The sequence below is a fragment of the Lycium ferocissimum genome, chromosome 4 (genome assembly GCF_029784015.1).
Source record: "Lycium ferocissimum isolate CSIRO_LF1 chromosome 4, AGI_CSIRO_Lferr_CH_V1, whole genome shotgun sequence".
Taxonomy (NCBI): Eukaryota; Viridiplantae; Streptophyta; class Magnoliopsida; order Solanales; family Solanaceae; genus Lycium; species Lycium ferocissimum.
Window position 1 is genome coordinate 47532050 of NC_081345.1, and position 23742 is coordinate 47555791.

Genomic DNA, 23742 nt, shown 5'->3' on the forward strand with positions numbered 1-23742 from the left:
GGAACATAGATTTTCTAGAACACAGTTTTGAAGTTGCAATTTAATTAACGTGTGATTACTGATCGCAGTATTAGTAGTCAAAACTAAGAGAGTTTACAAGTCTAAAGTGCGAGACTCGTTTAAATTAATTAATTAATAAAAGTACTGTTATTAAGAAACTGACAAATGTTTATTAGACCTACGAGTGTGAAAATGAAAGGAAGGGTCCAACCAAACTAAAAAGGTGGCGAAAAAAGAAAGCCCTAATTAGAAAAAAGAAATTGGGTGATAAAGACTGATAACTTGACTTTAACATTATAATTGCCAGGGTGGATAATAGCGCTGATCTTGATATTTAAGTACTCTCATGTTAAAAAAAAAAGAAAAAGAAAAAAAAAAGACCTTTGATATATAAAATAATTTGTTGGTAAAGCGTGAATATAAGAACCCTCTTCCGCCCCTTTAGCTTCATCCCTGGCTCCCTATATCTTGTATTGTCTACATGGCATAAATTTAAGAGAAAAACAATGTCTTAAAAATTTTATAGGTAAAGTAAAGCATAAATATTTATATGGTCATAAATCATATGAAATTAAAAATTAAAAATTAAATTATTTCTAAATAAAAATATAATAATTTATGAAACAAATTTAAAAGGAAAAATATGGCACATAAATTGAAATGGATGGAGTAATAATTCAATTAAAGGTCAAATAGCCCCTTAAAGTTGCTACAAATTTTTATTTGATACCTTAACTGAGGTCTTTACCCATTAAACACCTAATACATGATCAAACGTATTTATTATAATCAGAGTTTATTAAATATTTGACGGAGATTAAAAAAAAACACTAAATTTATTTTTGACAATAAAATACCAAAAATTGCTCAATTATATGAGTATTAAAGATGTCATTTTGATCCTATCCAAACACAAGCGACAATTGTTTGTCATTTTCTGGAGTAACAAAATCCAAAAATAAAAAAGCAAAAGACACACTCAAAAACGGCGAGTAATACGAAAAATCCAACGTAAGCGCCACGTTATTTTCAATTATCCAGAAGAAATTGACAAGTAAAATTTGTACACGTTTATTAGTATATAAATATTATATTACGCGCTAAATAAACTTTCCTATACACACATACACAACAACCTTGTACCTATAGGCCCATATGTATTTGTAAAGCACTATATATATGTAAAGCCACCTCCAAAACCACTTCATTCTATCTTACACATTGCTTCTTTGCTAAAATCCTCAATCTTGAATTTCTTTTCCCTTTATTACAGTCAGCATAAAATTACAGACTTGTTTTGTTTGGACATTCTTGATACAAATATAATTCAGGTATCTATCTTTTTTGCTTCTTTATGTCTATGTTTTTTATTTCATTTATGTATTAGATTGGAAAGATTTGAGCTTTTCGTGATTCAGTTGGTGTTTGAGAAGTTTTGATGCAAAGTTAGGTTTTTTATTTTCAATTTCCCCTTATCAAGAAAAAGATTCAAGAGTTCAGGTAGAATTTTTAAGTTTTTGTTAGTGGGATTTTGTTTTATCCTTTTTTTTTTGGAGTATATAATGTTACTGACTGTAGGTGTGGAGCTATGGATTATTGTGCTTTGAATTTTCTGTATAGATTCTAAGGATTTCTGCTGAAATATATTGAAGCATAACATCTAAGTTTAGCCGAATTTATGGATTCATAGCTAATTTTAGTTACTGTTTCGCAATTAAATAAAAGTTTGTTCTTTCTACAGCTAGATAACTGACAAAACTTACATGTGCTTTGTTAAAATTTATAGATCCTGTTGAGCTGAGTTCTCCCTGGTAGAACCAAATCTCGCAACAAAGATGTTCCTCAACAATAAACAATTTTGAGATTTGATGTTCACTTCTCTTATCTTTTTTCAAAAACAATTTAACTAATTGGAAGAATCACTATACTTTTTATCAAGTTTTCTATGAAGATTTCTATGGGTTTCTTGGTCTACAAAGTGATAACAAGACTTCTCTACCTCACAAAGGTAGGGATAAATCAACTATGAAGATTTCTATGGGTCTACCCTCCCTCTCTACCTCACAAAGGTTAAAGTTGGGATTATGCTCCCCGGGTGATGTTCTTGTTTATTGATATTTATCTTCTTGGAGTTTTATGATGTAAGTTAACATCTTGAACTGATGGGATGTGGCTTTTCGGCAACCCATCATATTATCGCTCCTTTTGTGCAACTTGTGCACATTTTTGAAATAATTGGAAGGCCTTAATAGGGAAGTTCGCAAATTTCCATACTAGTTATATCTAGTTAAGATCCTGGATTCTAATCCTTTTCCCTCTTGGCATTTGTTTCTACAGGCACTAGCAATCAAGAAAATTACATCAAGAAGCAGGATATGGCCGCTGATCTTCAATTCCAAGAGCAAATAGCAGAAACTGCCTTTGACGAGCGTGTTACTCCTTTAGAGAAATGGAAGACGTTTGATGATGAGGGCGAAGAAAAAATCTCTGGAGGTTTCGACTGTAACATATGCCTGGACGTTGTGCATGATCCCGTGGTCACATTTTGTGGTCACCTCTATTGCTGGCCTTGCATCTATAAGTGGATTCAATTCCAAAGCGTCTCTTCAGAAAATACCGATCGTCAACACCCACAGTGCCCAGTTTGCAAGGCTGAACTCTCACATAAAACCTTGATTCCGCTCTACGGCCCTGGCCAAGCTACAAAACCATCTGAAGACGACGTTCCAAGTAAACGCATGGTCATACCACAAAGGCCCACGAGGCCAACATATGGGGTCCACACGCCGATAGCAACTATCGATTCACATCCATCCCAGCAGAACCCTCGATCACATCAGTCACATCCTGCAAGCTACATGGCCCCACCAATGCTGAGCATTGGTGGCACGACAACAAATGTGTTGTACCCCATGATTGGTGAAACGGTTTATGCACGGGTTTTTGGAAACGCATATACAAACTCATATAATCTAGCAGATTACAGTAGTTTGAGAATGAGAAGGCAACTATTACATGCTGATAGATCACTCGGTAGAGTATATTTTTTCCTCTTCTGCTGTGTAGTCGCATGTCTTCTCTTGTTTTGACCACTTTTCGCATATTGCGTGTAATTTGTAGATACGAGTAGGTCGTTAGATGATGAATATACATGCTTGGCTTAATGTAATATGGTGTGGAAGCTTTTCATCTTGATTCAGACTAGCAAAATAGTTAATCTTCATCAAGAAACCAGTTTTTAGAAAGTTGAATGGGTCTTTCCTTTGACAAACTATCCATAGGTGTTTTTCTTTTGTCAAACATGCATGTCTAAATTCCAGAGAATGAGTCAGAGTTTGTGTAGTCATCTAAAATGTAAAGGGATGTAAAGTTTAATTTCTTTGCTTGAGCTGAAAACTCTGCTTCTATTGAAAAGTTGTAAATTGAAAAAGAGTTTCTACTTTTCAAAAGCTTTTGATCAAATTTCATGATAATCTGCTAAATTTCCTATCTAATTTTGGACATCAACATCCTGTTGTTTCAAAGAGTAAAACACATACTTCCTCCAGTTCAAAATAATTAATGTCTTAACCTTAAAAAACTAGTCCACAATAATTGATGTTTCACAAAATCAAGATGTTTAATTCTTTTCTTCAAATTTGCCATTGATAGATTCCCATGATAATTATGTCAAACTTTAAAAATCAATTATTTTGGATTGGAGGAATAATTAAGAGAGCGTAACCAAGTAAGTTTGATTGATGGATAGATCACCACCTCATTTGAAGAAGTTTTTACGAAAATCTATGTTTCAAACTAGAAGAAAATCTTCATTTCTATCTTTTTTAGCATCATAGGATCGAGAAATCTAAGTAGAAGTGAAGCAATACGCTATTACAATTGTGATAACAGTTGTCCATATGACATGAAAAGCAGTTTTGATAGACCAAGGCTCGCGCGCACAGATTTACATATATCAACTTTTTTATAAGTTGAAGTTAGGTTGGGCGCATTTCGACTTTTACATTAGGTGCCTGCAGCATCCCCTCCATTAGCAGAGGCGGATGTCGTGCATAAATTACTGGTTTATTCGAGCCCAATACCATTGGCCCAAATCCTGTACATAGTCATTTTCTTGTGCGGATTTCCCTTCAAACGCACTGGTCTTTAATTTTTACCCTTCACTTAAAAAAAATGACCGAAAATATCCCGAGGTTCTGGGGTCGACTCCTCGCTCAATCAAAAAAAAAAAAAAAAAAAAATGAATTTTGCAAGGCAAGACTTTCGCGAAACCTTTGTCTCAAGGCCTAACATTTGCCCAAAATTAAGCCAATTCGGGCAAAAGTTAGGCCTTAAGTCAGAGATTTGCCTTAAGGCCTAATTTTGGACAAATGTTAACCCATAACTTTTGCCCGAATAGGCCTAATTTTAAGTAAAAGTTAGGCCTGAAGGCAGAGGATTGCCTTAAAGCTTAATTTTGGGCAAAAGTACCTTCAGGCCTAACTTTTGCCCGAATAAACTTAATTTTGCTACGAAACTCTACCTTGCGATTTTTTTTTTTTATTGAGCCGGGGTTTGAACCTAAAACCTCGAGATATTAGGTGAAGGACAAAAATTAAAGACCAACAATTTGAGGGGCGACAATTAAAGACCACCCCCGAATAAGGGCAATCGTGCAAATTGTCTGTGTATGGTCACTCAAGGTAGGAATTTCAAATAATTACACGGTTTGCCCTTCAAATGGACTGGTCTTTAATTTTTTCCTTTCAAATGGACTGGTCTTTAATTTTTGTCCTTCAAAATTAACTTATGCTCCTATATGCATAAGTTCTTTAATGGATAGGTCATAACTTGTGGATATTATAATGCGTAACTTATGCCCCTATAAGCATAAGTTCGATTTTGAAGGGAAAAATTAAAGACCAGCACAAAATCGGGAAAAAGGTGCAAATGACCCCAGGAATTTTACCTATGACCCTAGAAAAATTAAACAATTTTTTTTGTTTGTTTAATACTCAGGTTTTTATAAGGTTTTAACTTAATGCGTAAGGTATTTGAAGACATGTGAATATCTGAAATTTATAAAAAGTTTATCAAAGTTTTGCTTTTCGTTAGAAGTCAATACTTAGAACATAATTCTATACATACAAAGAAGAAGTAGCGCAGTGGCTACCTGGTATTAAGTGTAGAGGTTTGTCATAATCACTTAGCTATATTCCCTTCCCTTAGTTTTCTTTTCTAAGAAAAGTAAACTCTCAACATAAAATCATAAAATCTTGAAAATTTAATGGCTTCTAGTTTGTACTCCCTCCGTTTCAAATCATCTGTCGTTTTTTTATTTTACATGTCCTTTAAGAAATATTAATTAGAAAAGGCATTTGACTTGCCCTTATTTATGTATTCTTTCCGTCTCAATTTATGTGATATAGTTTAAATAGGTACGGAGTTTGAAAAAAGAAAGGAAAACTTTTGAAAATTGTGGTCAAAACAAAACATACATAGTTGTGTGGCTGTAAATGATTTCATCAAGGATAAGTTTTAAGTTAAATTATTTCTAAATATAAAAATGCATCATTTTTTTTTGGATAGATTAAAAAGGAAAGTGTATCACATAAATTGGAACAGAGAGAGTATAAGCTATAATCTCTTTCAATTAATGTTTACTCTATTTATGTGTTATCTCCATTAATGATAAAATTCTACTAATGGTAAAAATGATTTGGGCTAGCAAAATAGTTAGTCTTCATCAAGAAATCAGTTTTTAGAAAGTTGAATAGATCTTTCCTTTGACAAACTATCCATGGTTTTTTCTTTGTCAAACATGCATGTCTAAATTCCAGAAAATGAGTCAGAGTTTCTATAGTCATCTTGAATGTCAAGCATGGGCGGAGCCACCTTAGACGAAGGGTGGTTCAAAGGCACAACCTTTGCTAGAAAATTAAGATGTGTACATAGGTTAAATGTTAGCTATTATGAGTATATATTTGATTTGCACACCTTTAACGCAAGTAAGAAGAAAATTGCACACCCTTTACTAAATTTCTGGCTCCGCCACTAAATTGTCAAGGGATGTTAAGTTTTAATTTCTTTGCTTGAGCTGAAAACTCTGCTTCTATTGAATAGTTGTAGACTAAAAAAGAGTTTTTACTTTTCAAAAGGTTTTGATCAAATTTCCTTCCTAATTTTGGACATCAACATCGCGTTGTTTCAAAGAGCAAAACACATAGTCCCTCTGGTTCAAAATAATTTATGTTTTAGCCTTAAAAAATTGATCCAAAATAATTGATGTTTCACAGAATCAAGATACATCAAACCTCTCTATAATTGTCATTCATTATAACAACACTTTACTATAACGACCTGATTTTCTCTGAAACCAATTTTTCATGTTATATTTTACTTCTCTATAACAACATTCTACTTATAACAGCAGTGTCATTCATTATACCGATACACTCTTTGTAAAAATACCTCTCTATAACAGCTATACTCAAATATTGTGTAATAATATTTTTTAAGAAATATATTATGTATAAAATAAAATATTAAAATATTTATGGTAATCATCATTAATGTCATGAAGAGCCTCAACCAATTGCTATTTCAGGCGAGATAGAAGATTCAGTAGAATTTCCCATTTGCTGATAGTTTGGACAAAAATCTTCGACAAGTCAAGCGTTATTATCACTAAGAGACTAGAATTTGCGAAACAACCTACAATTGTAGAATTCTTACGTCAAACTTGAAATATTTAAATATATAATTAATTTCAAATGCATATGTTCCTTAGATTTTTATTCTTATCATACGGTACAACTTATGAATTTATTAGTCTTTTCAATAACAAGTATTTTGTTTTTGTTTATAACATGAAAAGTATAGAAAATTAACTTTTTGCGTACTTTTGTTTGTAACAGCTAAATGAGATCTAAACATCAAATGTCAGTATACATACAAAACATCACCTCACTATAACAACCACGAAATTTTCGGACAAACGCGGCCATTATAGAGAGATTTGATTGTATTTAATTCTTCTTATTTTTTTCCCTTAATAGATTCCCACGATAATTATGTCAACCTAAAAGAAAAAGAAAATAATAATTAAGGATATCTTAGTTAAAAGTCCTCTTAACTTTTAGAAATGGATAAATTTCTTAATTTATGTGCTCAAGCTTAAAAAAGCAATTATTTTGGATCGGAGGAATAATTAAGAGAGCGCAACCAAGTAAGTTTAGATTGATGGATAGATCATCACCTCCTTTGAAGAAGTTTTTACGAAAATCTATGTTTCAGTCTAAAAGAAAATCTTCACTTCTATCTTTTTGAGCATCAAAGGATAGAGAAATCTGAAGTAAGAAGTGAAGTAATACGCTATTACAATTGTGATAACAATTGTCCATATGACATGAAAAGCAATTTTGATAGACCAAGGCTCGCGCCCACAGATTTACATATATCAACTTTTTTATAAGTTGGAGTCTGCTTGCGCGCATTTCGACTCTTACATTGGATACTTCCTATATCCATCCTATCAGCAGAGGTGGTTGTCGTACATATATTAGGGCCATTCGCACGAATGCCCTTATTCGGGGGTGGTCTTTAATTTTTGCCGCTCAAATTGCTAGTCTTTAATTTTTGTCCTTTGACGCTTTAAGTGACCGAAAATATCCTGAGATTCTGCGTTCGAACCCTAGTAAAGTATAAAAAATAAAATTTCGCAAGATAGAATTTCGTAGCAAATTAGGCCTATTCGGGCAAAAGTTAAACCTTACTTTTGTAGAATCCCATAAAAAAAAAATCGTAAGGCAAATTATACCTTAAGGCATAGTTTCTATATATAAGTTTACCCGCTCGGCATAACTTTTGCCTTAGGCATAACTTAGAACTACAGAAGTTGTGCCTTACGAGGCCTAACTTGGAACTATAAAGATAACTAAGTTAGGCCTTATAAGGCCTAACTTTCGTGAAACCTTGCTTTGCGACTTTTTTTTTTTTTTTTTACTGAGCCGGGATTCGAACTCAGAACCTCAGAGTATTTTCGGTCACTTTTTTAGGCGAAAGACAAAAATTAAAGACCTACAAAGACGTTTGAAGGACAAATCGCGCAAAAAAGCCCATATATTACAGGTTTATTCGAGCCCATTAACATTGACCCAGACCATGTATATGGTCATTTTTTTGTGCGGATTGCCCTTCAAAAGCACGTTTTAAATTTTGTCCTTCGCCTAAAAACTCATGAGTTCCGGATTTGAAACTTCACTTAGTCAAAAAAAATTTAAAAAATTGCAAGGCAGAGTTTTGGATTCAAACTCTACCTTAAGGTAGAGTTCGCCTTATGCCTGAAGATAGAGTCTTATGCTGAAGGCAAACTATAAGATAGAGTTTGCTACCTTAAGGAAAACTCTGCGTCATAAGGTAGCAAACTCTGCCTTAAGGTAGAGTTTTGCAGGCAGATCCAAACACTGCCTTGCGAATTGTTTTGTAATTATTGACTGAGCGAGGGTTCAAACCCAGAACCTATAAATTTTCAAGCAAAAAACAAAAATTAAAGACCAGCAATTTGAGGAGCAAAAATCAAATACCACCCCCGAATAAGGCAATCGTGCAAATTGCCCTATCAAAGGTAGGAATTTTATACAACTAGTGTTGAGATCAATTGTTGGCCTACTATATTTTTCAGCCCCTTTCTTGTAATGGATCTCATAGTCCAACCCCTATAGTTTGGTTAGCCCATTTTGTTGGGCTGCAGTAGTAACTTTCTGCTCTATATAGTGATTTAGTTTCATTTTCTTTCTAAAGAATACTTGATTTTCTAGGACACAGTTTTGAAGTTGCAGTTTAACTTGAGGTATTATAGTTCTAACTCGATTTAGTTAGTAATAGTCCGTAAAATCTTAATCGCGATATTAATGATGATTGTATTCAGTGTTGGATTTTATTTTTGGGTTGGATCGTGGGTCGCGCATATGAACCCGACCCGGCCCATTTAAAAGAGATAACCCTTCAGAAAGTTACTTAGAAGTCAACCCACAATATAACTCCTACATTATCTGTACGTGTACGTGGGTTTATTCAGAAGAAAACTTCCTGTGACTTCTTCTCTTTTAAAAGGAAAAAGAACACTTTTTTCTCCAAAAACTGCAAGTCTGCAAAATATTCTCCTCTTCTAAAATTCTCCCTAAAGAACACACATGCAAAAGGATATCTAGTTTGTGGTAATTAAACTTTGTTTCCTAGTGAATCAAAGTTCGACTTGGGGTAATTTTTTGGCGGCGAGTTCAACAATTTCCGCTGCAATTGAAAGGTACACAATTCGTTATTCTTGCCCCGTTATTATTTTCTTATAATGGTATCACAGCCAAGATTGTTTATTCTAATTTGAGTACATGATTGTATCGGTTCTTTCCATTGTTTGTGTGGCAGCACTGCATCTTCGCTATTTTTTTTTGTGGAAGAATTTGAAATTCGTTTCGTTGTTGTTTGGAGTAAAATCCAGTTTGAAAACGAAGTTGCGTTGAAAGTTGAATATCAAATTGCATATTCCTGTAGGTAAATTGAGAAACACGATTCTCTAAATAAATTTTCTCCACTTGTGTTGAAGCACGTTGGCAAGTGTTTGGTACAATAATTATAGTAATATACTTTGAAAACAATGGAGATAATTTCAATTTTGTCGGACTCCATTTTTTCTCCTTTTGTGTTGAAAACTGATAGAGAGACCAACGAAATTGTTTTTTTTAAGAGAAAAGTACACATAATTTGACAACAAGTCTCGATAGCAAACGGAATTGCTTCTCAATTTTTAATAGTATATATGCTTTGAATTGCTTCCCTGCACTTCTGAAGTTAAACCATGTGTTTGGTCTTATGAGATTTGACTAGTCAATATTTGTTTCCTTTTTGTCATGTTCCTTGTGTGTTTTTCTCATTATCATAATGATAATTTTTTTTTTTTATGAGAATTGTGATAAACACAAACCTTTTTACAAAAGTGGACAAAGGAATGTCAATTCAAGAATCGGTAAACTTCAATTCTTTTAGAAGTGCCCCTTTCCAACGTGAGGAGTTTGTATACTTTCCTTCCAACGTGAATTGGATGGTGCTGCATCTTTAATTTTTTTTTTTTTTGTTTAAATTCAAAACAAAATATGATCTAGTTTACTTAAATAAATTAGAAATTATCCCTCAGATATTATTTTTTTGTCTTCTACGAGTAATTGTGGCATGTGTTGTCACATGGAATATAGTATAAAAAATACACGGTATAAACCAAAAGGGGACTGCCTTTTCATTACATACCAAAACGGGTATAACGTGGATCAGTCCACGTTATACCCCAAATTTTTTTTTTCAACTGAAAATCACAAAAAAATTAAAGTTCCCCATTTATACAAATAATTTTGTATAACGTGGATCAATCCACGACAAATATATGTTGTAAAACGGGGTTATACAAAATTATTTGTATAACGTGGGAGTACCACGTTAACCATTAATATATATATTTCTCCCCAACGTTTTACAAAATATTTTGTAAGACGTTGTCTCTATTTAAATCATACTCGGCTGTGTTTTTAATAAAAAAATTTATTGATTTTTTTAAAGCATATAGTTAATTTCAGTGATTAACTGAAATAAATATTTTAACACATGCAATAATTAAATATGTGTTATATATGCGAACATAAATAAAAAAAAATTTGGCAAATTTTTTTTGTGCAACAGTTAGTGTGTTTTTTCATACTATGACCAACGATTAGTCGTGTGTCAAGACTTCGAAACGTCAATATTTTATATAGAACCTGATATTTTTTTCTGCGTACAATAATGTAGGCTCAATACATCAAGGATACGTATACGAAGATCGTCATTTTAGGGATAAAAGGTGCCCGAAGTAAGTTTTGTTTGAAAAAACTTAGTGTTTGAAGGTTATTTTAGTCAACTTTAGAGAAAATTTGTAGAATTTTCAAAAATTGAAACCGAAAAGTGAAATTGACATTCACAGCTACATTACCCCGGGATTTTACGTTGAAATCTATTGCGTATCATCATCTTATAAGTAAATAAAACCTTTCGTTTGGGGAAAAATTGAAATCGAATTAAAAGGTGTTTTTTTAAAATCGGGAGGAAATTGTACGCAAGTTCAAAAAAAAACGCATAATGTTTCAACATTTTAAAAGTTTTTCTCCTTAAGTAAAATGACGATCCGATACGTATCCTTGGGAACATTATTGTAGCAAAAAATATCAAGTTCTATATAAAATATTGATTATCTTCACACACGACTAATCGTTAGTCAAAGATGAAAAAACACACTTTATCACAAAAAAATTTGGTCCCATATATAACACATATTTAATTATTGGTATATATTTATTTCGGAAATTAACTATATGAAAAAAAAATCAATAAATTTTTTTATTAAAAACACCGGAGTATGATTTAAAGAGACAACGTCTTACAAAATATTTTGTAAAACGTTGGGGAGAACTAAATATATATATTAAATTTGGACTGGCTTACTAAAGTACTTGTTCTTATACCTTTTAATTATTTATTTTTTTAATTTTTCTGATTTTCCCAGTTGAAAAAAAAATGATAACGTCCGACTGATAGTTCCTATGTAATGACAAGGCGTCCCCTTTGGTTTATACCGTGTATTTTTATGCCCTTTAGGGCTAGACTATTCTCCTTGTTCCCATTTTAGATAAAAACATTGGCTAAATACATGGTTGAAAGTGTATGTAATGATTCATCCTTGTCACTACAAAATATCGGGATGATAGAGTTGTGGGAAGGGAAGGAGAAAGAAAATTTGTAGCAAAAATGGACCCATCTACATCTATTCCAAGCTACCTTCGTCTTTTGGAGGATGACTAATGTTTCAACATTTTAAAATGTAAATTCCAATCTTTACCGAATTGCAAGGATGTTGGCTGTTTATCTTTGGTCCAAATGAACCTATTTGGGTATATATATGGAACTTGAATATGAATATTTATTTATTTATTTAGACCCATTGTTAATTGATATGCTTTCTCCCATAGATTTCTAGACTTTCTCCCAAATACATGGTTACATGTTGTCGTCCTGTCACTCACGAAGTAGTATATGACTTGTAAAGAAATTCCTTTTATGAACCTATGTTTGTTTATTCTAATATATGCATATGAATATTTATTTATTTATTGTTAATTGATATGCATTAACGAATGTTGTAAAGATTAAAAGAATCGCTTATATAATTAAGGCCTGTTTTTAAGCCAAAATAGCTTTAAGTACTTTTTTAGTGTTTGGGTAAGACCAAAAAGTGCTTAAAAACACTTATTTTTAAATAAGCCAAAAGCCATAAGTTAGAATTTCCTAACTTCTGACCTTTGGCTTATAAGTCAAAAGCCATAAGTCCATCCAAACGGGCTCTAAATACACATTAAGAAATGATATTATTTTTGGTTAAACATTTAGTTCGTAGATAATTATTGGAAACTTTTGTGATCATTCGATTTTACACTAGATGTGAAACCTTTATGAAAATTGATTTGCTTGAATGTGTATATCACATGCTTTTATTTAAGGGTAAATATTGATAAGTAAAAACTTGCTTAATTGTCTTAATCAACAAATATGGCATCTAAGAGCATCATTGCTGATTTAAACAAGGGTGAGAAACTAAACAGTGAGAATTACGACATTTGGAGTCGTAATATGTGGTATGTACTGGAAGAGCAAGATGCTTTAGAAGGTATTAACCATGTTTTGGTTCACCCAGAAGAGGGTAACACTGCTCGACACAAAAGAGAACTAGAAACTTACAATACGTGAAAAAAGAAAAATTCTACTACACGTGGAATTATTGTGAGTTCTATTGTTGATGATCTCATTCACGAATGTGAAGAATACCCTACTGCTCATGCTATGTGGGTACACTTACGAGAGACTTATGGGGGTACTACTGTGACCCGCCTTAGACAGCTGACTATCAAATTTGACACTTACAAGAAGCGTCATGATAACAATGTCAAGCAACACCTTGGGGTGATGTCTAACATGATTGCTCAACTCAAAAGTGTTGGTCATGTTCTCTCTGATGAGCAGCAGGTTCAGGCAATGATCCGGTCTCTTCCCAATAGTTGGGAACATTTGAAAGTTAACTTAACCCATAATGATAGCATCAAAACTTTTTCTGATGTTTCCTGTTATGTCGAGCTTGAAGATAAGCGACTTGGTGCAGCTAAAACTGTATCCAATGCCTATGTGGCAGAATCCAGTGGCATAAATTCTTCAGGATTCAAACTCAAGAAGAATTTGAAAAATGACGGAAAGTGTAAGGAGATCGGAGAAGGACCCTCCAAGAAAAGGAACAAGTCAAATCCCAAGCAGGGAAAACGGTTTTTCAAGAAGAAAGATAAGAGTAAGATGAAATGCTACAACTGCCATGTTCTAGGGCATTTTGCTCATGAGTGTCCCGAGCCAAAAAAAGTAGCATTTCAAAACGCATCTCTAGGTGCTACATATGTTTCTAGCACTGTTTTACTAACTGAATCTTATCCTGTGTGGATTGTAGACTCAGGGGCCACCGACCATGTGAGTCGTGATCGAGAAGCGTTTGTCGAGTTTTGTCGAGTCTCACCTGGATCAAGGTGGATATATGTAGGAAATAATGCAAAGTTTGAAGTCAAAGGGATAAGCACTTGCAAAATGGACTTGCAAGGTGGCCGAACTTTGATGTTGCATGACGTTCTATATGCTCCAGAGATCTGACGTAACTTAGTATCTGTGTCCGTTCTTGTAGATCTAGGTTTCGACTTAAAGTTTAGTCGCAATGGTGTTAGAATTACTCAAGACAGTGTTTTTTATGATTTTGGACTTCGTTATGATGGTTTTATCGTTTTAGATTGTAATCCTTCAACTTATGACTATTATGTTGACCGTTGTGTAATGACATGTTAATCTAGTAATAGTGAAGTTGATGTTATTACATGACATGCAATATTAGGTCACATAGGGCCAGACGGATGAATAGATTGACAAAGGAAGGACATTTAGGTTCTTTCTCCAAAATTGTCTTGTCGGAAAGATTACGCGTAAACTATTTAGGAAGGCTAAGAGAGCAGATTCCCCATTGCAATTAATCCATTCTAATATCGGTGGTCCAATGAATGTGAGGGCAAGGTCTGGTGCTTTGTATTTCATTACATTTATTGGTGATTTCACACACTTTGGTTATGTCTATTTGATTTCTCATAAATCTGAAGCACTTGAATGCTTTAAAAGATATATGAATGAGTTGAGAATCAATTAGATAAAAGTATAAAGACTTTAAGAACCGATAGAGGCCGTGAATATTTATCGAGACAGTTTGAAGAATTATTTAATGAAAAAGGCATTACAAGACAGTTAACTACTCCTTACACACCTCAACAAAATGGTGTAGCAGAAAGGAGGAATAGAACATTATTGGACATAATAAGGTCAATGATGGCGTAGGCAAATTTACCTATCTCTTTCTGGGGAGACGCATTACTGACTGCTGCCTACATATTGAATAAAGTACCTTCTAAATCAGTTACTTTCACTCCCTATGAGCAATGGACTGGTCATAAACTGAACCTGAATGATCTATGACCTTAGGGTTGTGCTGCATATGTAAAAGATCATTTTGATAAGTTTGAAAAACTGAGTCCAAAAGGAAAAAAATATATCTTTATAAGATACTCAGAACACTCCAAAGGTTACGTGTTCATTAGTGAATTAGAAGATGGAAGTATTACTAAAATTGAATCACGAGATGTCACTTTTCTAGAAAATGACTTTCCAAAAAAAGGGCAAAATAAAGGAAGGAGAGTCTCTTTACGAAATATTGAATTCAGATGATCAGACAATGTCTTCGGACATGTTTGATAGTCAAATAGATCAAGGACCGGTTCCTAGTCCAAGTGGGAGTTTTGAATCCCAAAATCCTTTAGAGGTATCTAAATTTCAACAACGTAAGAGTACCAGAAAAAGTGTACCTAAACGATCTTATGAGATTGAAGATTATGTTTTCCTAGTGTCTCCCACAAAATTGGATGAGCCTAATTCTGTGACTGAGGCTTTGACTAGTCATGGAAAAGATGAATGGATGAAAGCAATGAAAGAAGAATTGAAGTCTATGACAACCAACAAAGTCTGGGATCTGGTTTACCTTCCTTCTGGGCGTAAAGCTATTGGGAACAAATGGGTTCTCAAGGTTAAACGTAAAGCGGACGGGTCAATAGAAAGATACAAGGCACGATTGGTCGCAAAAGGTTTTACCTAACAAGCCGGAATAGATTATGAGGAAACCTTTTCACCTATTGTGAAATTTACCTCAATTCAGTTACTTTTGGCTATAGTTGCATGTTTTGATCTAGAATTACAATGGACGAGAAGATAGCTTTTCTCAATGGAGAATTAAACGAGGAAATCTAGATGGAACAACCTGTAGGTTTCATCGTTAAAGGCCAAGAAAAGAAAGTTTGCAAATTAAAAAGATCTATTTATGGCTGAAAGCGTCTTCAAGGCGATGGTATTTGAGATTTCATAAAGAGGCGATTTCATATGATTTCAACATGATCGATGAAGACCATTGCATCTATGTGAAGAAATCCAATAGAATGTTTGTAATTCTTTCACTTTATGTGGATGATATTTTATTAGCAGGAAATAATTTGGAGTATGTGGAAACTATCAAGTCATGGCTTTCAGAGTCATTCGACATGAAAGACATGGGTGAAGCAGACTATATTTTGGGTGTTAAGATCCAAAGAGATTGTTCCAAGAAGTCTTTGAGTCTATCTCAAGAAACTTATATAAAGAAAATTTTGGAATGCTTTTGAATGAATAGTTGCAAACCCATGAATACTCCTATAGCAAGAGGTGAGACTTTAAGCCTTGAAATATGTCCGGAGACTGAAAAAGAAGACATGTCTCGAGTTCCATATTCTAGTGTTGTTAGGAGCTTGATGTACGCTATGATGTGTACTCGTCCGGACATTTGTTATGGCGTAGGTCTGGTTAGCAGGTATCAGTCCAATCCTGGAAGAGATCATTGGAAAGTTGTAAAGAGGATTTTTCGATACCCGAAAGGAACTGATGATTATTCACTATGTTATAGTGGAAATGACTTACACTTGAGAGGGTATACATATGCTGATTGGGGTGGTGACCAGAACAATAGAAAATCGACATCGAGTTATGCTTTCTTACTTAATGGTGGTGCTATTTCATGGAAAAGTAAGAAACAAATTTGCACGGCTCTTTCAACTATGGAAGCTGAGTTTGTGGCTTGTGCATCTGCAGTACAAGAAGCTGTTTGGTTAAAAAGATTCTTTGAGCATTTGGGCGTAGCAAAGAATTCTCAAGGATCAATGATTTTACATTGTGATAGTCAAGTGGCTATTGCATACACAAAGGATCCTAAGTATCACAAAGAAAACCAAACATATCGACATCAAGTATAACTTTGTAAGAGACACAAGCAAGTGGAGAAGTAACTTTACAATACATACCTACACGAGAAATGATAGCCGATCCTTTTACAAAGGCGATATCTAGAGACCTGTTTGAGAAACATGTTATGGCTCTAGGTTTGCGTTAGGACATAACTATATTTCTGTATTGTAAAATGACTTGGTTGTTATAATATTTTCATCAATATTCGACCCTTGAATTTGTGTTCATATCTTATATGCATGTGATGATATAATTTTATTGATAAAGTGTGTCGAACAAGTCGCAAGATTGGCTCTCTCACACGAGCAATCACCTCTTACGTTGAGTAACGTGAAGAAATGAGTTCCACCACTATGTTATGACTTGTTTTGTAAGCCAGATATCATTTTCTCTAAGAAGATGGATTTGAGGATCATTGAAGAGAGAAGCTCGGATTAGACATTTTGGAGATGTCTAGATCAAGATCTGTACGGTGTTGAATGAGTAAAAAAATGAGACACACGCGCCAATATAAGGTGAGAACACCATAAAGACGTGTTTCATACCACGTGTGCTAAGCGACCAATGGGTTAATGGAAGAATGGATCGCTAGTTCTTCATTGTGTGAGACCCCGATAAGTTACATTAACTTTTCAATGGAATACCCTTTGACCTTTGACTGTTTCTTGAAGTTTCCATCAGTGTTGCTACTTTAGCATGCTACTAATAGCCATAAGTGATTCGGCAATGCAGTGCATGTCTAGGAAAGCAGTTGATTTGGAACAGATAGGTTCGAGTAGAAAGGGAAGACAATTAAAATTATTATAAAGTTACCATAAGGGTGTCAAGTGTAGTTGTGGATATAAAGTTAAAACACGAGCTCGAGTTCACCTCTTAGGAGGATTAGAGATTGGACAAATAGCTACTGGTGTAGCGGATGATGTTTAGGGTATTGCGAGTAATAAGATCCTTATAATTGATGGTGGATTCTTTCCGCATGTGATTGAATTCCTACATTGAGCTCAAGTAAAACCTTAATAGGTATTAGCTCTTGATGCTCGTAGGTCACACGAACTATTTGTCTGTATGAATTATGTGTGTTATTAATATGGTACCGATTTGGGTCTAGTCCACCATGTGCGAAGCGGGAGATGTTGGATTTTATTTTTGGGTTGGGTCGTGGGTCGCCCATGTGAACCCGACCGGGCCCATTTAGAACAGATAACCCTTCAGGAAGTTACTTAGAAGTTAACCCACAATATAACTCCTACACTATCTGTACATGTACGTAAGTTTTTTCAGAAGAAAACTTCCTGTAATTTCTTCTCTTTTAAAAGGAAAAAGAACGCTTTTTTCTCCAAGAACTGCAAGTCTGTAAAATATTCTCCTTTTCTAAATTTCTCCCTAAAGAACACACATACAAAAGGATATCTAGTTTGTGGTAATTAAACTTTGTTTCCTAGTGAATCAAAGTTCGACTTGGGGTAATTTTTTAGTGGCAAGTTCAACAATTTCCGCTGCAATTGAAAGGTACACAATTCGTTGTTCTTGCCCTGTTATTCATTTCTTATATTCAGTAAAACCAAGATATATTTGACCTTACAAGTGATAAACAGCTACTAATTTGCACAATTTAACCCATAATTTATAATAGAGAGTCAGAGAACGTGTACTAATCGCATTATTGATAAGAATCATATTTTCAAAATCAAGAAATTTTATAAGTGGAAAGTGGGTGTGCTCACTTGCTTTAATTTTTTATTTTTTATTTTAATTTATGCTAGTATTATTGTAGAAGTCTCACGCCACTTGTTTTAGGAAAAAGTTACGTGAGTGTAAGTAAAAGATCCACTCTAAAAATGCTTAAAAGAAAAAATATTGCTTTGCAAAGAGAAAAAATGAGCATGTCATGGTGTATCTAAATGTGGACATAATATACATGAGCATGTTTGATTGACTCATTAGCGTTGACGCAGACCCCTGTATATATATGTCAAAAAGATAGGAGTATTAGATAGGTAATGAACAATGTGTATAAAAAAAAATCTTAAACTAATAAAACTTAAATCATGTATTCACCTCAAACAGTATGGATCCGAGAAGAAAAAAGTTGCTCCATATATGCAATAAGATACCAAATATCCATTCATGATTCTGATTATGGTAAAAAAATTGTTTAGCAATAATCAATTATCTAGCATTAAATTGTAAAAGTTAAAAAAAGAAAAACATATTTGTCGTAATCGAATAGGAGCTTTGTAATTTATAACTATTATAGGTATTCTTTCTGATTCATAATAAGTGATTTTTAAGATTTTGGCATATTCATTAGAAGAATCACTTGATAACGTTAACTAACAAAATTATTTCACTAAATTATCTGTTATCAGGTATCTCTCCTTAACATTAATTAAGAACTACTGAAAAACTTTTTAAAAATTTATTCATATTATTTGTATTAGACAAGAATAAATTTGAAGAAGACAATAATTGAAATTGCCACAGACCACTCATATCTATAGGTGCTTCATTGTAGAACACTATATATATAGTGCCACAGTGTCACCCCCATAACCACAACATTCACTCTTTTATCTGGTCTATCTTATTTTTGCTTCTACAGTTTTACAGTACCTAATTTACATAAATTAGCATAAGATTAAAGAGGTGTTTTGATTGAGGACATTCTTGATACAAATATATTCAGGTATTTATCTTCTTTCCTTCTTTCTAGCCTATATTTTTGCTTACATTAGAGCTTTTTGGGGTTCAGCTTGTGTTTGACAAGTTTGATACAAAGTTGAGTTTTTTGTTCTTTTTTCAAGTGTTCAAAGCTTTATGTTCAAGTGTTTTAGTGTTTTTGTTAATGGGGTTTTGGTTTCTCTCTTTTCTTGGAAGTGGGGTGGAAGACATTGAGTTATTGTAGATGGGATTTTTTGGGCACTGATTGTGATTGTGGATTTGAATGAGGGTGCCAGCAATTTTTTCTGAGGATTTCTGCTAAAGGATGGTAGTATTTTGTTGTTTCTACAGCTAGATATTTGATAAAACTCTAAGTAAGCTTGTTATTATTGGGCTAAAACAGTTCAAAGTTAGAGTGTGTTTTTGGCCAAACCTGCACGGTTTTCCTGAAGAGGCCTCACACCATTAAGAGTATTAGAACACCTTATATGTAGCTTCTTTTGATTTTCAACTCTGAATGCCAGACTTTGTTCGTACACCCAAAAGTTATAACTAACTATGTTGCTCGGATTCTCCAAAAATGCTGCCTTACCCATGTCAGATTCTCCAAAAATGCACTACTTTTAGAGGATTTGACATGCAACCGATGATATTTTGAAGAGTCCGAGCAACATAAATACCTAAAGCATGGCAGAACCTTGTTTTCTCCTATCCATTTTGCAGTTTCAGAGAATACTGAGTTGTTTTGGTTTTGACAGGAAACAAATATTGTGCCTTTCTGGGATAAGATAGAAGGCCGTTGTTTAGAAATAATAGCTGAACTCTACTTAGCTGAGCAATGTATATATGTGCCTTGAATTTCTTAGGATGGTTAAAATGATTTTGGTTTAGAGCTTATCTTAAACCGGTTTTGATCCCGTGCTTTACCTGCTTGTCCACTTTTCTGTAATTTTCTCGAAACTATATAATCAATTCAAGTTTTGTCTACAAAGATCTCCTCAATTTCAAAATTTTAGGCATAAGTTTCTAGTGATTTTTCTTTACTTGTGATATTGGTTTATTTGGCGTTTGTTGATCTAAGTTAAGCTCTGAGGCACTAATGGGATGTGCTTTTTGGCATCCCTTCAGGTAGTTGCTCCTCGTGTACAGCATGTGCCGCATTTTTATTGAAGTTAACAGATTTTTTATTCAATTGGTAGGTCTTAATATGTTTAATATAGTGTAGGTCCTTTGGCCTTGCCCCTTTGAATAGTTTGAGAAACAGCCTTTGAGCAGTTTTCTGTAGCTTGCTTTCTTAGGAATGGTCAATTAGGTGAACACTACTTGATACTGATTAACTCTCTAATGATAAATTACCTCCACCATTTGGTAAAAGGAGTGCCATGAGATTATTGAGATCCTGTAATCTAATCGTTGTCCCTCATGGCATATGTTTCTACGTTTCTACAGGCACTAAAAATCAAGAAATTTCATCAAGAAGCAGGATGTAAGTGCTTAGTTTAGAATATCAAGAAGCAGGATATAGCCCCAGTAGCCTGTTTGGCCAAGCTTTTAGGGAAAAATACGTGCTTTTGAGTAGTAGCAGAAATAGTTTTTCAGAAGCTAGTAAAAGTAGTTTTTCCCAGGAAGCACTTCCGGAACATTGGCCAAGCACAAAGTACTGCTCTAATATTGGTAAAAAATAAATTGCTACTCTTCAAAAGTACTTTTTCTAAAAGCACTTTTGATATAAAAAAAAAAAAAAACACTTCTCAAAAATAAGTAATTTTGGAAGCTTGGCCAAATAGGCTATAGACCTTCATTTCCAAGAGTGAATAGAAGAAGGCAGTCCCTTAGAGAAGTGGAAGATGTTTGATGATGAGCGTGAAGACTATCTCTCCAGTGGTGGTTTTGAGTGTAACATTTGCCTGGATCTTGTGCGTGATCCGGTGGTTACCTTGTGTGGTCACCTATACTGCTGGCCTTGCATCTACAAGTGGATTCACTTACAGAGCAGCCCTTCCGAAAATCCAGATCAACTGAGCCCACAATGTCCTGTTTGCAAGGCCGAAGTTTCACAAAGAACCTTGGTTCCACTCTATGCCCGCGGCCAAGCTACAAAACCATCTGAAAACGACGTTCCAAGTGAGGGTATAGTCATACCACAAAGGCCTCCAACTCCAAGATGTGGGGTCCACACGCCGATAGCAACTACTGATTCACATCCATCCCAACAGAACCCTCGATCACATCAGTCTCATTCTACCAGCAGCTACATGGCCCCACCAATGCTCAGCGTTGGTGGCACGACGACAAATGTGTTACATCCCATGGCTTATGCACGGGTTTCTAGAAATTCATCACCGACGTTGTATACATATCCAATTAACTCATATCACCGGGCAGGCAGCGGTAGTTTGAGAATGAGAAGGCAACAATTACATGCTGATAAATCACTTGGCATATTATATTTTTTTCTCTTCTGTTGCGTAGTGATATGTCTTATCTTGTTGTGACGACTTTTACTGCTATAATTCCGTATGTACTTTGTAGAAATATGTACTACTGTAGTGGATCATCAACATGCAAGCTTGGACCTATATGAAATTTCTCGGGATCTTTTACATCTTTGTTGGTGCTAGTGGTCATAAAAAGAAGACCACAAGCAATTGCTAGATAAAATGAACAAGACGGAAAAAAGAGAGGAAAATTGCTACCCGTGGAGTATAGGCAAGCAAGCCGCTACCTTATTTCAACACGGACAGAAGGAAGAAGGTTGTGAAGTTGGCCTCGTTATCCATACCTTCAACCGGAGGAATGGAGGACCGATTGATCGGAGGTATGGATAATGAGGTCACCTTCACAACCTTATCCCTTCCGTCGTTATGTTGGAATAAACAACTTAGTAGCCTACATCAAGAAACTGATAAGTACAAGTTGGTGATTTTTTTATTTTTTTTTTGTAGAAGGTGAAAAGGTTGAATGGGTGCTCTCTTTGTTGAAACCACCCGTGGTGCTCCTTTGACCCTTTTGAATTTAACATACATACACTAACCGTGCGTGTAAAGAATTTTTACACTATCAATTCAATTTAACATATTAGTTGTGACCTAATGTAGTGTAGCTTTTGCTTAGAGTATGAAGAGAAGTGGGGTATTCAGATGCTCAATGAAAAATAAAATACTATCTAGCTTTCACTTATGAAGGTGTGGAATATTCAAGCAAGCACTAAGCATGAGGTTTGAAAAAAAAAATGGAGATAAATTAGACCCTGTCACGATCAAGGTACTCAAAATGAAATTGTCCTCCTTTCATATTCCTGTCCTTATCCAACAACCAACAATAATTGTGAGAAAAGTTTATTCTTTTCCAATTGTTCATATAGAGGAGAGAAGGCGCAGCCAATTTCTACATCAACAAAGAGATCCTTTCCCTGATGGCAACCATTCTTAAGCTCTCTATCACTCTCCTTCTCCTTGTACTTCTCAACAAAAGTGTTTGTGGTTGTGATTTGAACAATATAACTATTGGAACAATCAGGAGTGGGAGAGAAATAAAGGGAAAGCCAGAATGGAACGTGGTTGTGGTGAACAATTGTGATTGTCCCATGCAAAACATGTTATTGTCTTGCAATGGTTTTCAGACAACTGAACCAGTGGATCCAGCTATTTTCAAGCCTACCGGAAACGACACATGTAGTATCAACAACGGCAGTTCTATAAAACCAAAGGATAGTGTCAAGTTCTCTTATGCTTGGGATCCTCCGTGTTTCCTAAGGCCAACTTCTGTTGTAGCTTCCTGCTGAAACTAGAATTAATCAAAAATGAAATTCAAGCTTTGTTTGGTTCAAAAAAAAACAATAATTGTGAGGATTGTATGAGAGGATATCTCATTCAGTTCTCTATTGAACGCCTTGATTAAATTCGAGTTTGTTAGGCTAGATATTCAAGGGGTTCAACAGAGAATTGTATGAGGGATATGTAAAGACAGAATTGATTGTGGTTGCTTCATTGGTATTTGGTAGTATATCTCATTCACTTGCTCGTTGATTAGATCGTCTTGCTCCCAAATAAATTAAGAGATGAAAGAAAATAATAAGTTGACAATAAGTTCCCTTGTTGAATTTGCAAAAGTTTATGTAGGATCCACCAAAGAATAAATCCATGACCAGGAAAATACAGACTTGTTAATGGAAGATATGATTAAGGAATTGAGAAAAACTAAATAAACCAAGTAAAGTTCCCAATGTCGCCTCCATACCTCAACTGGTACAATTAAGGGTGTTAAGTCATAAGATCAATTAGAAAAGTATAGATAAAGTATTGAAAAGATAAACCTACTCGGCAATATACAGAAAAATATGGTAAAAAACATTAACAAGTATTACATACCACATTTAAAGAATTGAAAACACTCATAAACAGATAGCACATCGAGATGGAAGGTCGCAACAACAACATACCCAGTGAAATCCCACGACGGTGGGTCTGAAAAGGATAAAGCGTACGCAAACCTTCCCTCTGCCTGGGAAGGTAGACAGACTGTTTCCGAAAGACCATCGGCTATTCCCAAGATGGAAGGTCGTAACTAATGAAAATAAGTAATCACCTCAATTAGTCGGACAATTCTTGTACAGACATGCACATT

At 34.5% G+C, this 23742-nt stretch overlaps 2 protein-coding genes across 2 annotated transcripts; both read left to right on the forward strand.

Annotated features, from left to right (window-relative positions):
• The first annotated feature begins 1224 nt into the window (after nucleotides 1-1224).
• On the forward strand, nucleotides 1225-3462 carry LOC132053367 (E3 ubiquitin-protein ligase RMA1H1-like). Its single transcript, XM_059445362.1, has 2 exons — nucleotides 1225-1331; nucleotides 2338-3462. The coding sequence occupies exon 2, from the start codon at nucleotides 2376-2378 to the stop codon at nucleotides 3087-3089; it is 714 nt and encodes a 237-aa protein (XP_059301345.1). The 5' UTR covers nucleotides 1225-1331; nucleotides 2338-2375; the 3' UTR covers nucleotides 3090-3462.
• A 17371-nt stretch (nucleotides 3463-20833) lies between these two features.
• LOC132053373 (E3 ubiquitin-protein ligase RMA1H1-like) lies at nucleotides 20834-21704 on the forward strand. Its single transcript, XM_059445367.1, has one exon. It carries the CDS (start codon nucleotides 20964-20966, stop codon nucleotides 21609-21611), a length of 648 nt encoding a protein of 215 aa, XP_059301350.1. The 5' UTR covers nucleotides 20834-20963; the 3' UTR covers nucleotides 21612-21704.
• The last annotated feature ends 2038 nt before the right edge of the window (nucleotides 21705-23742 follow it).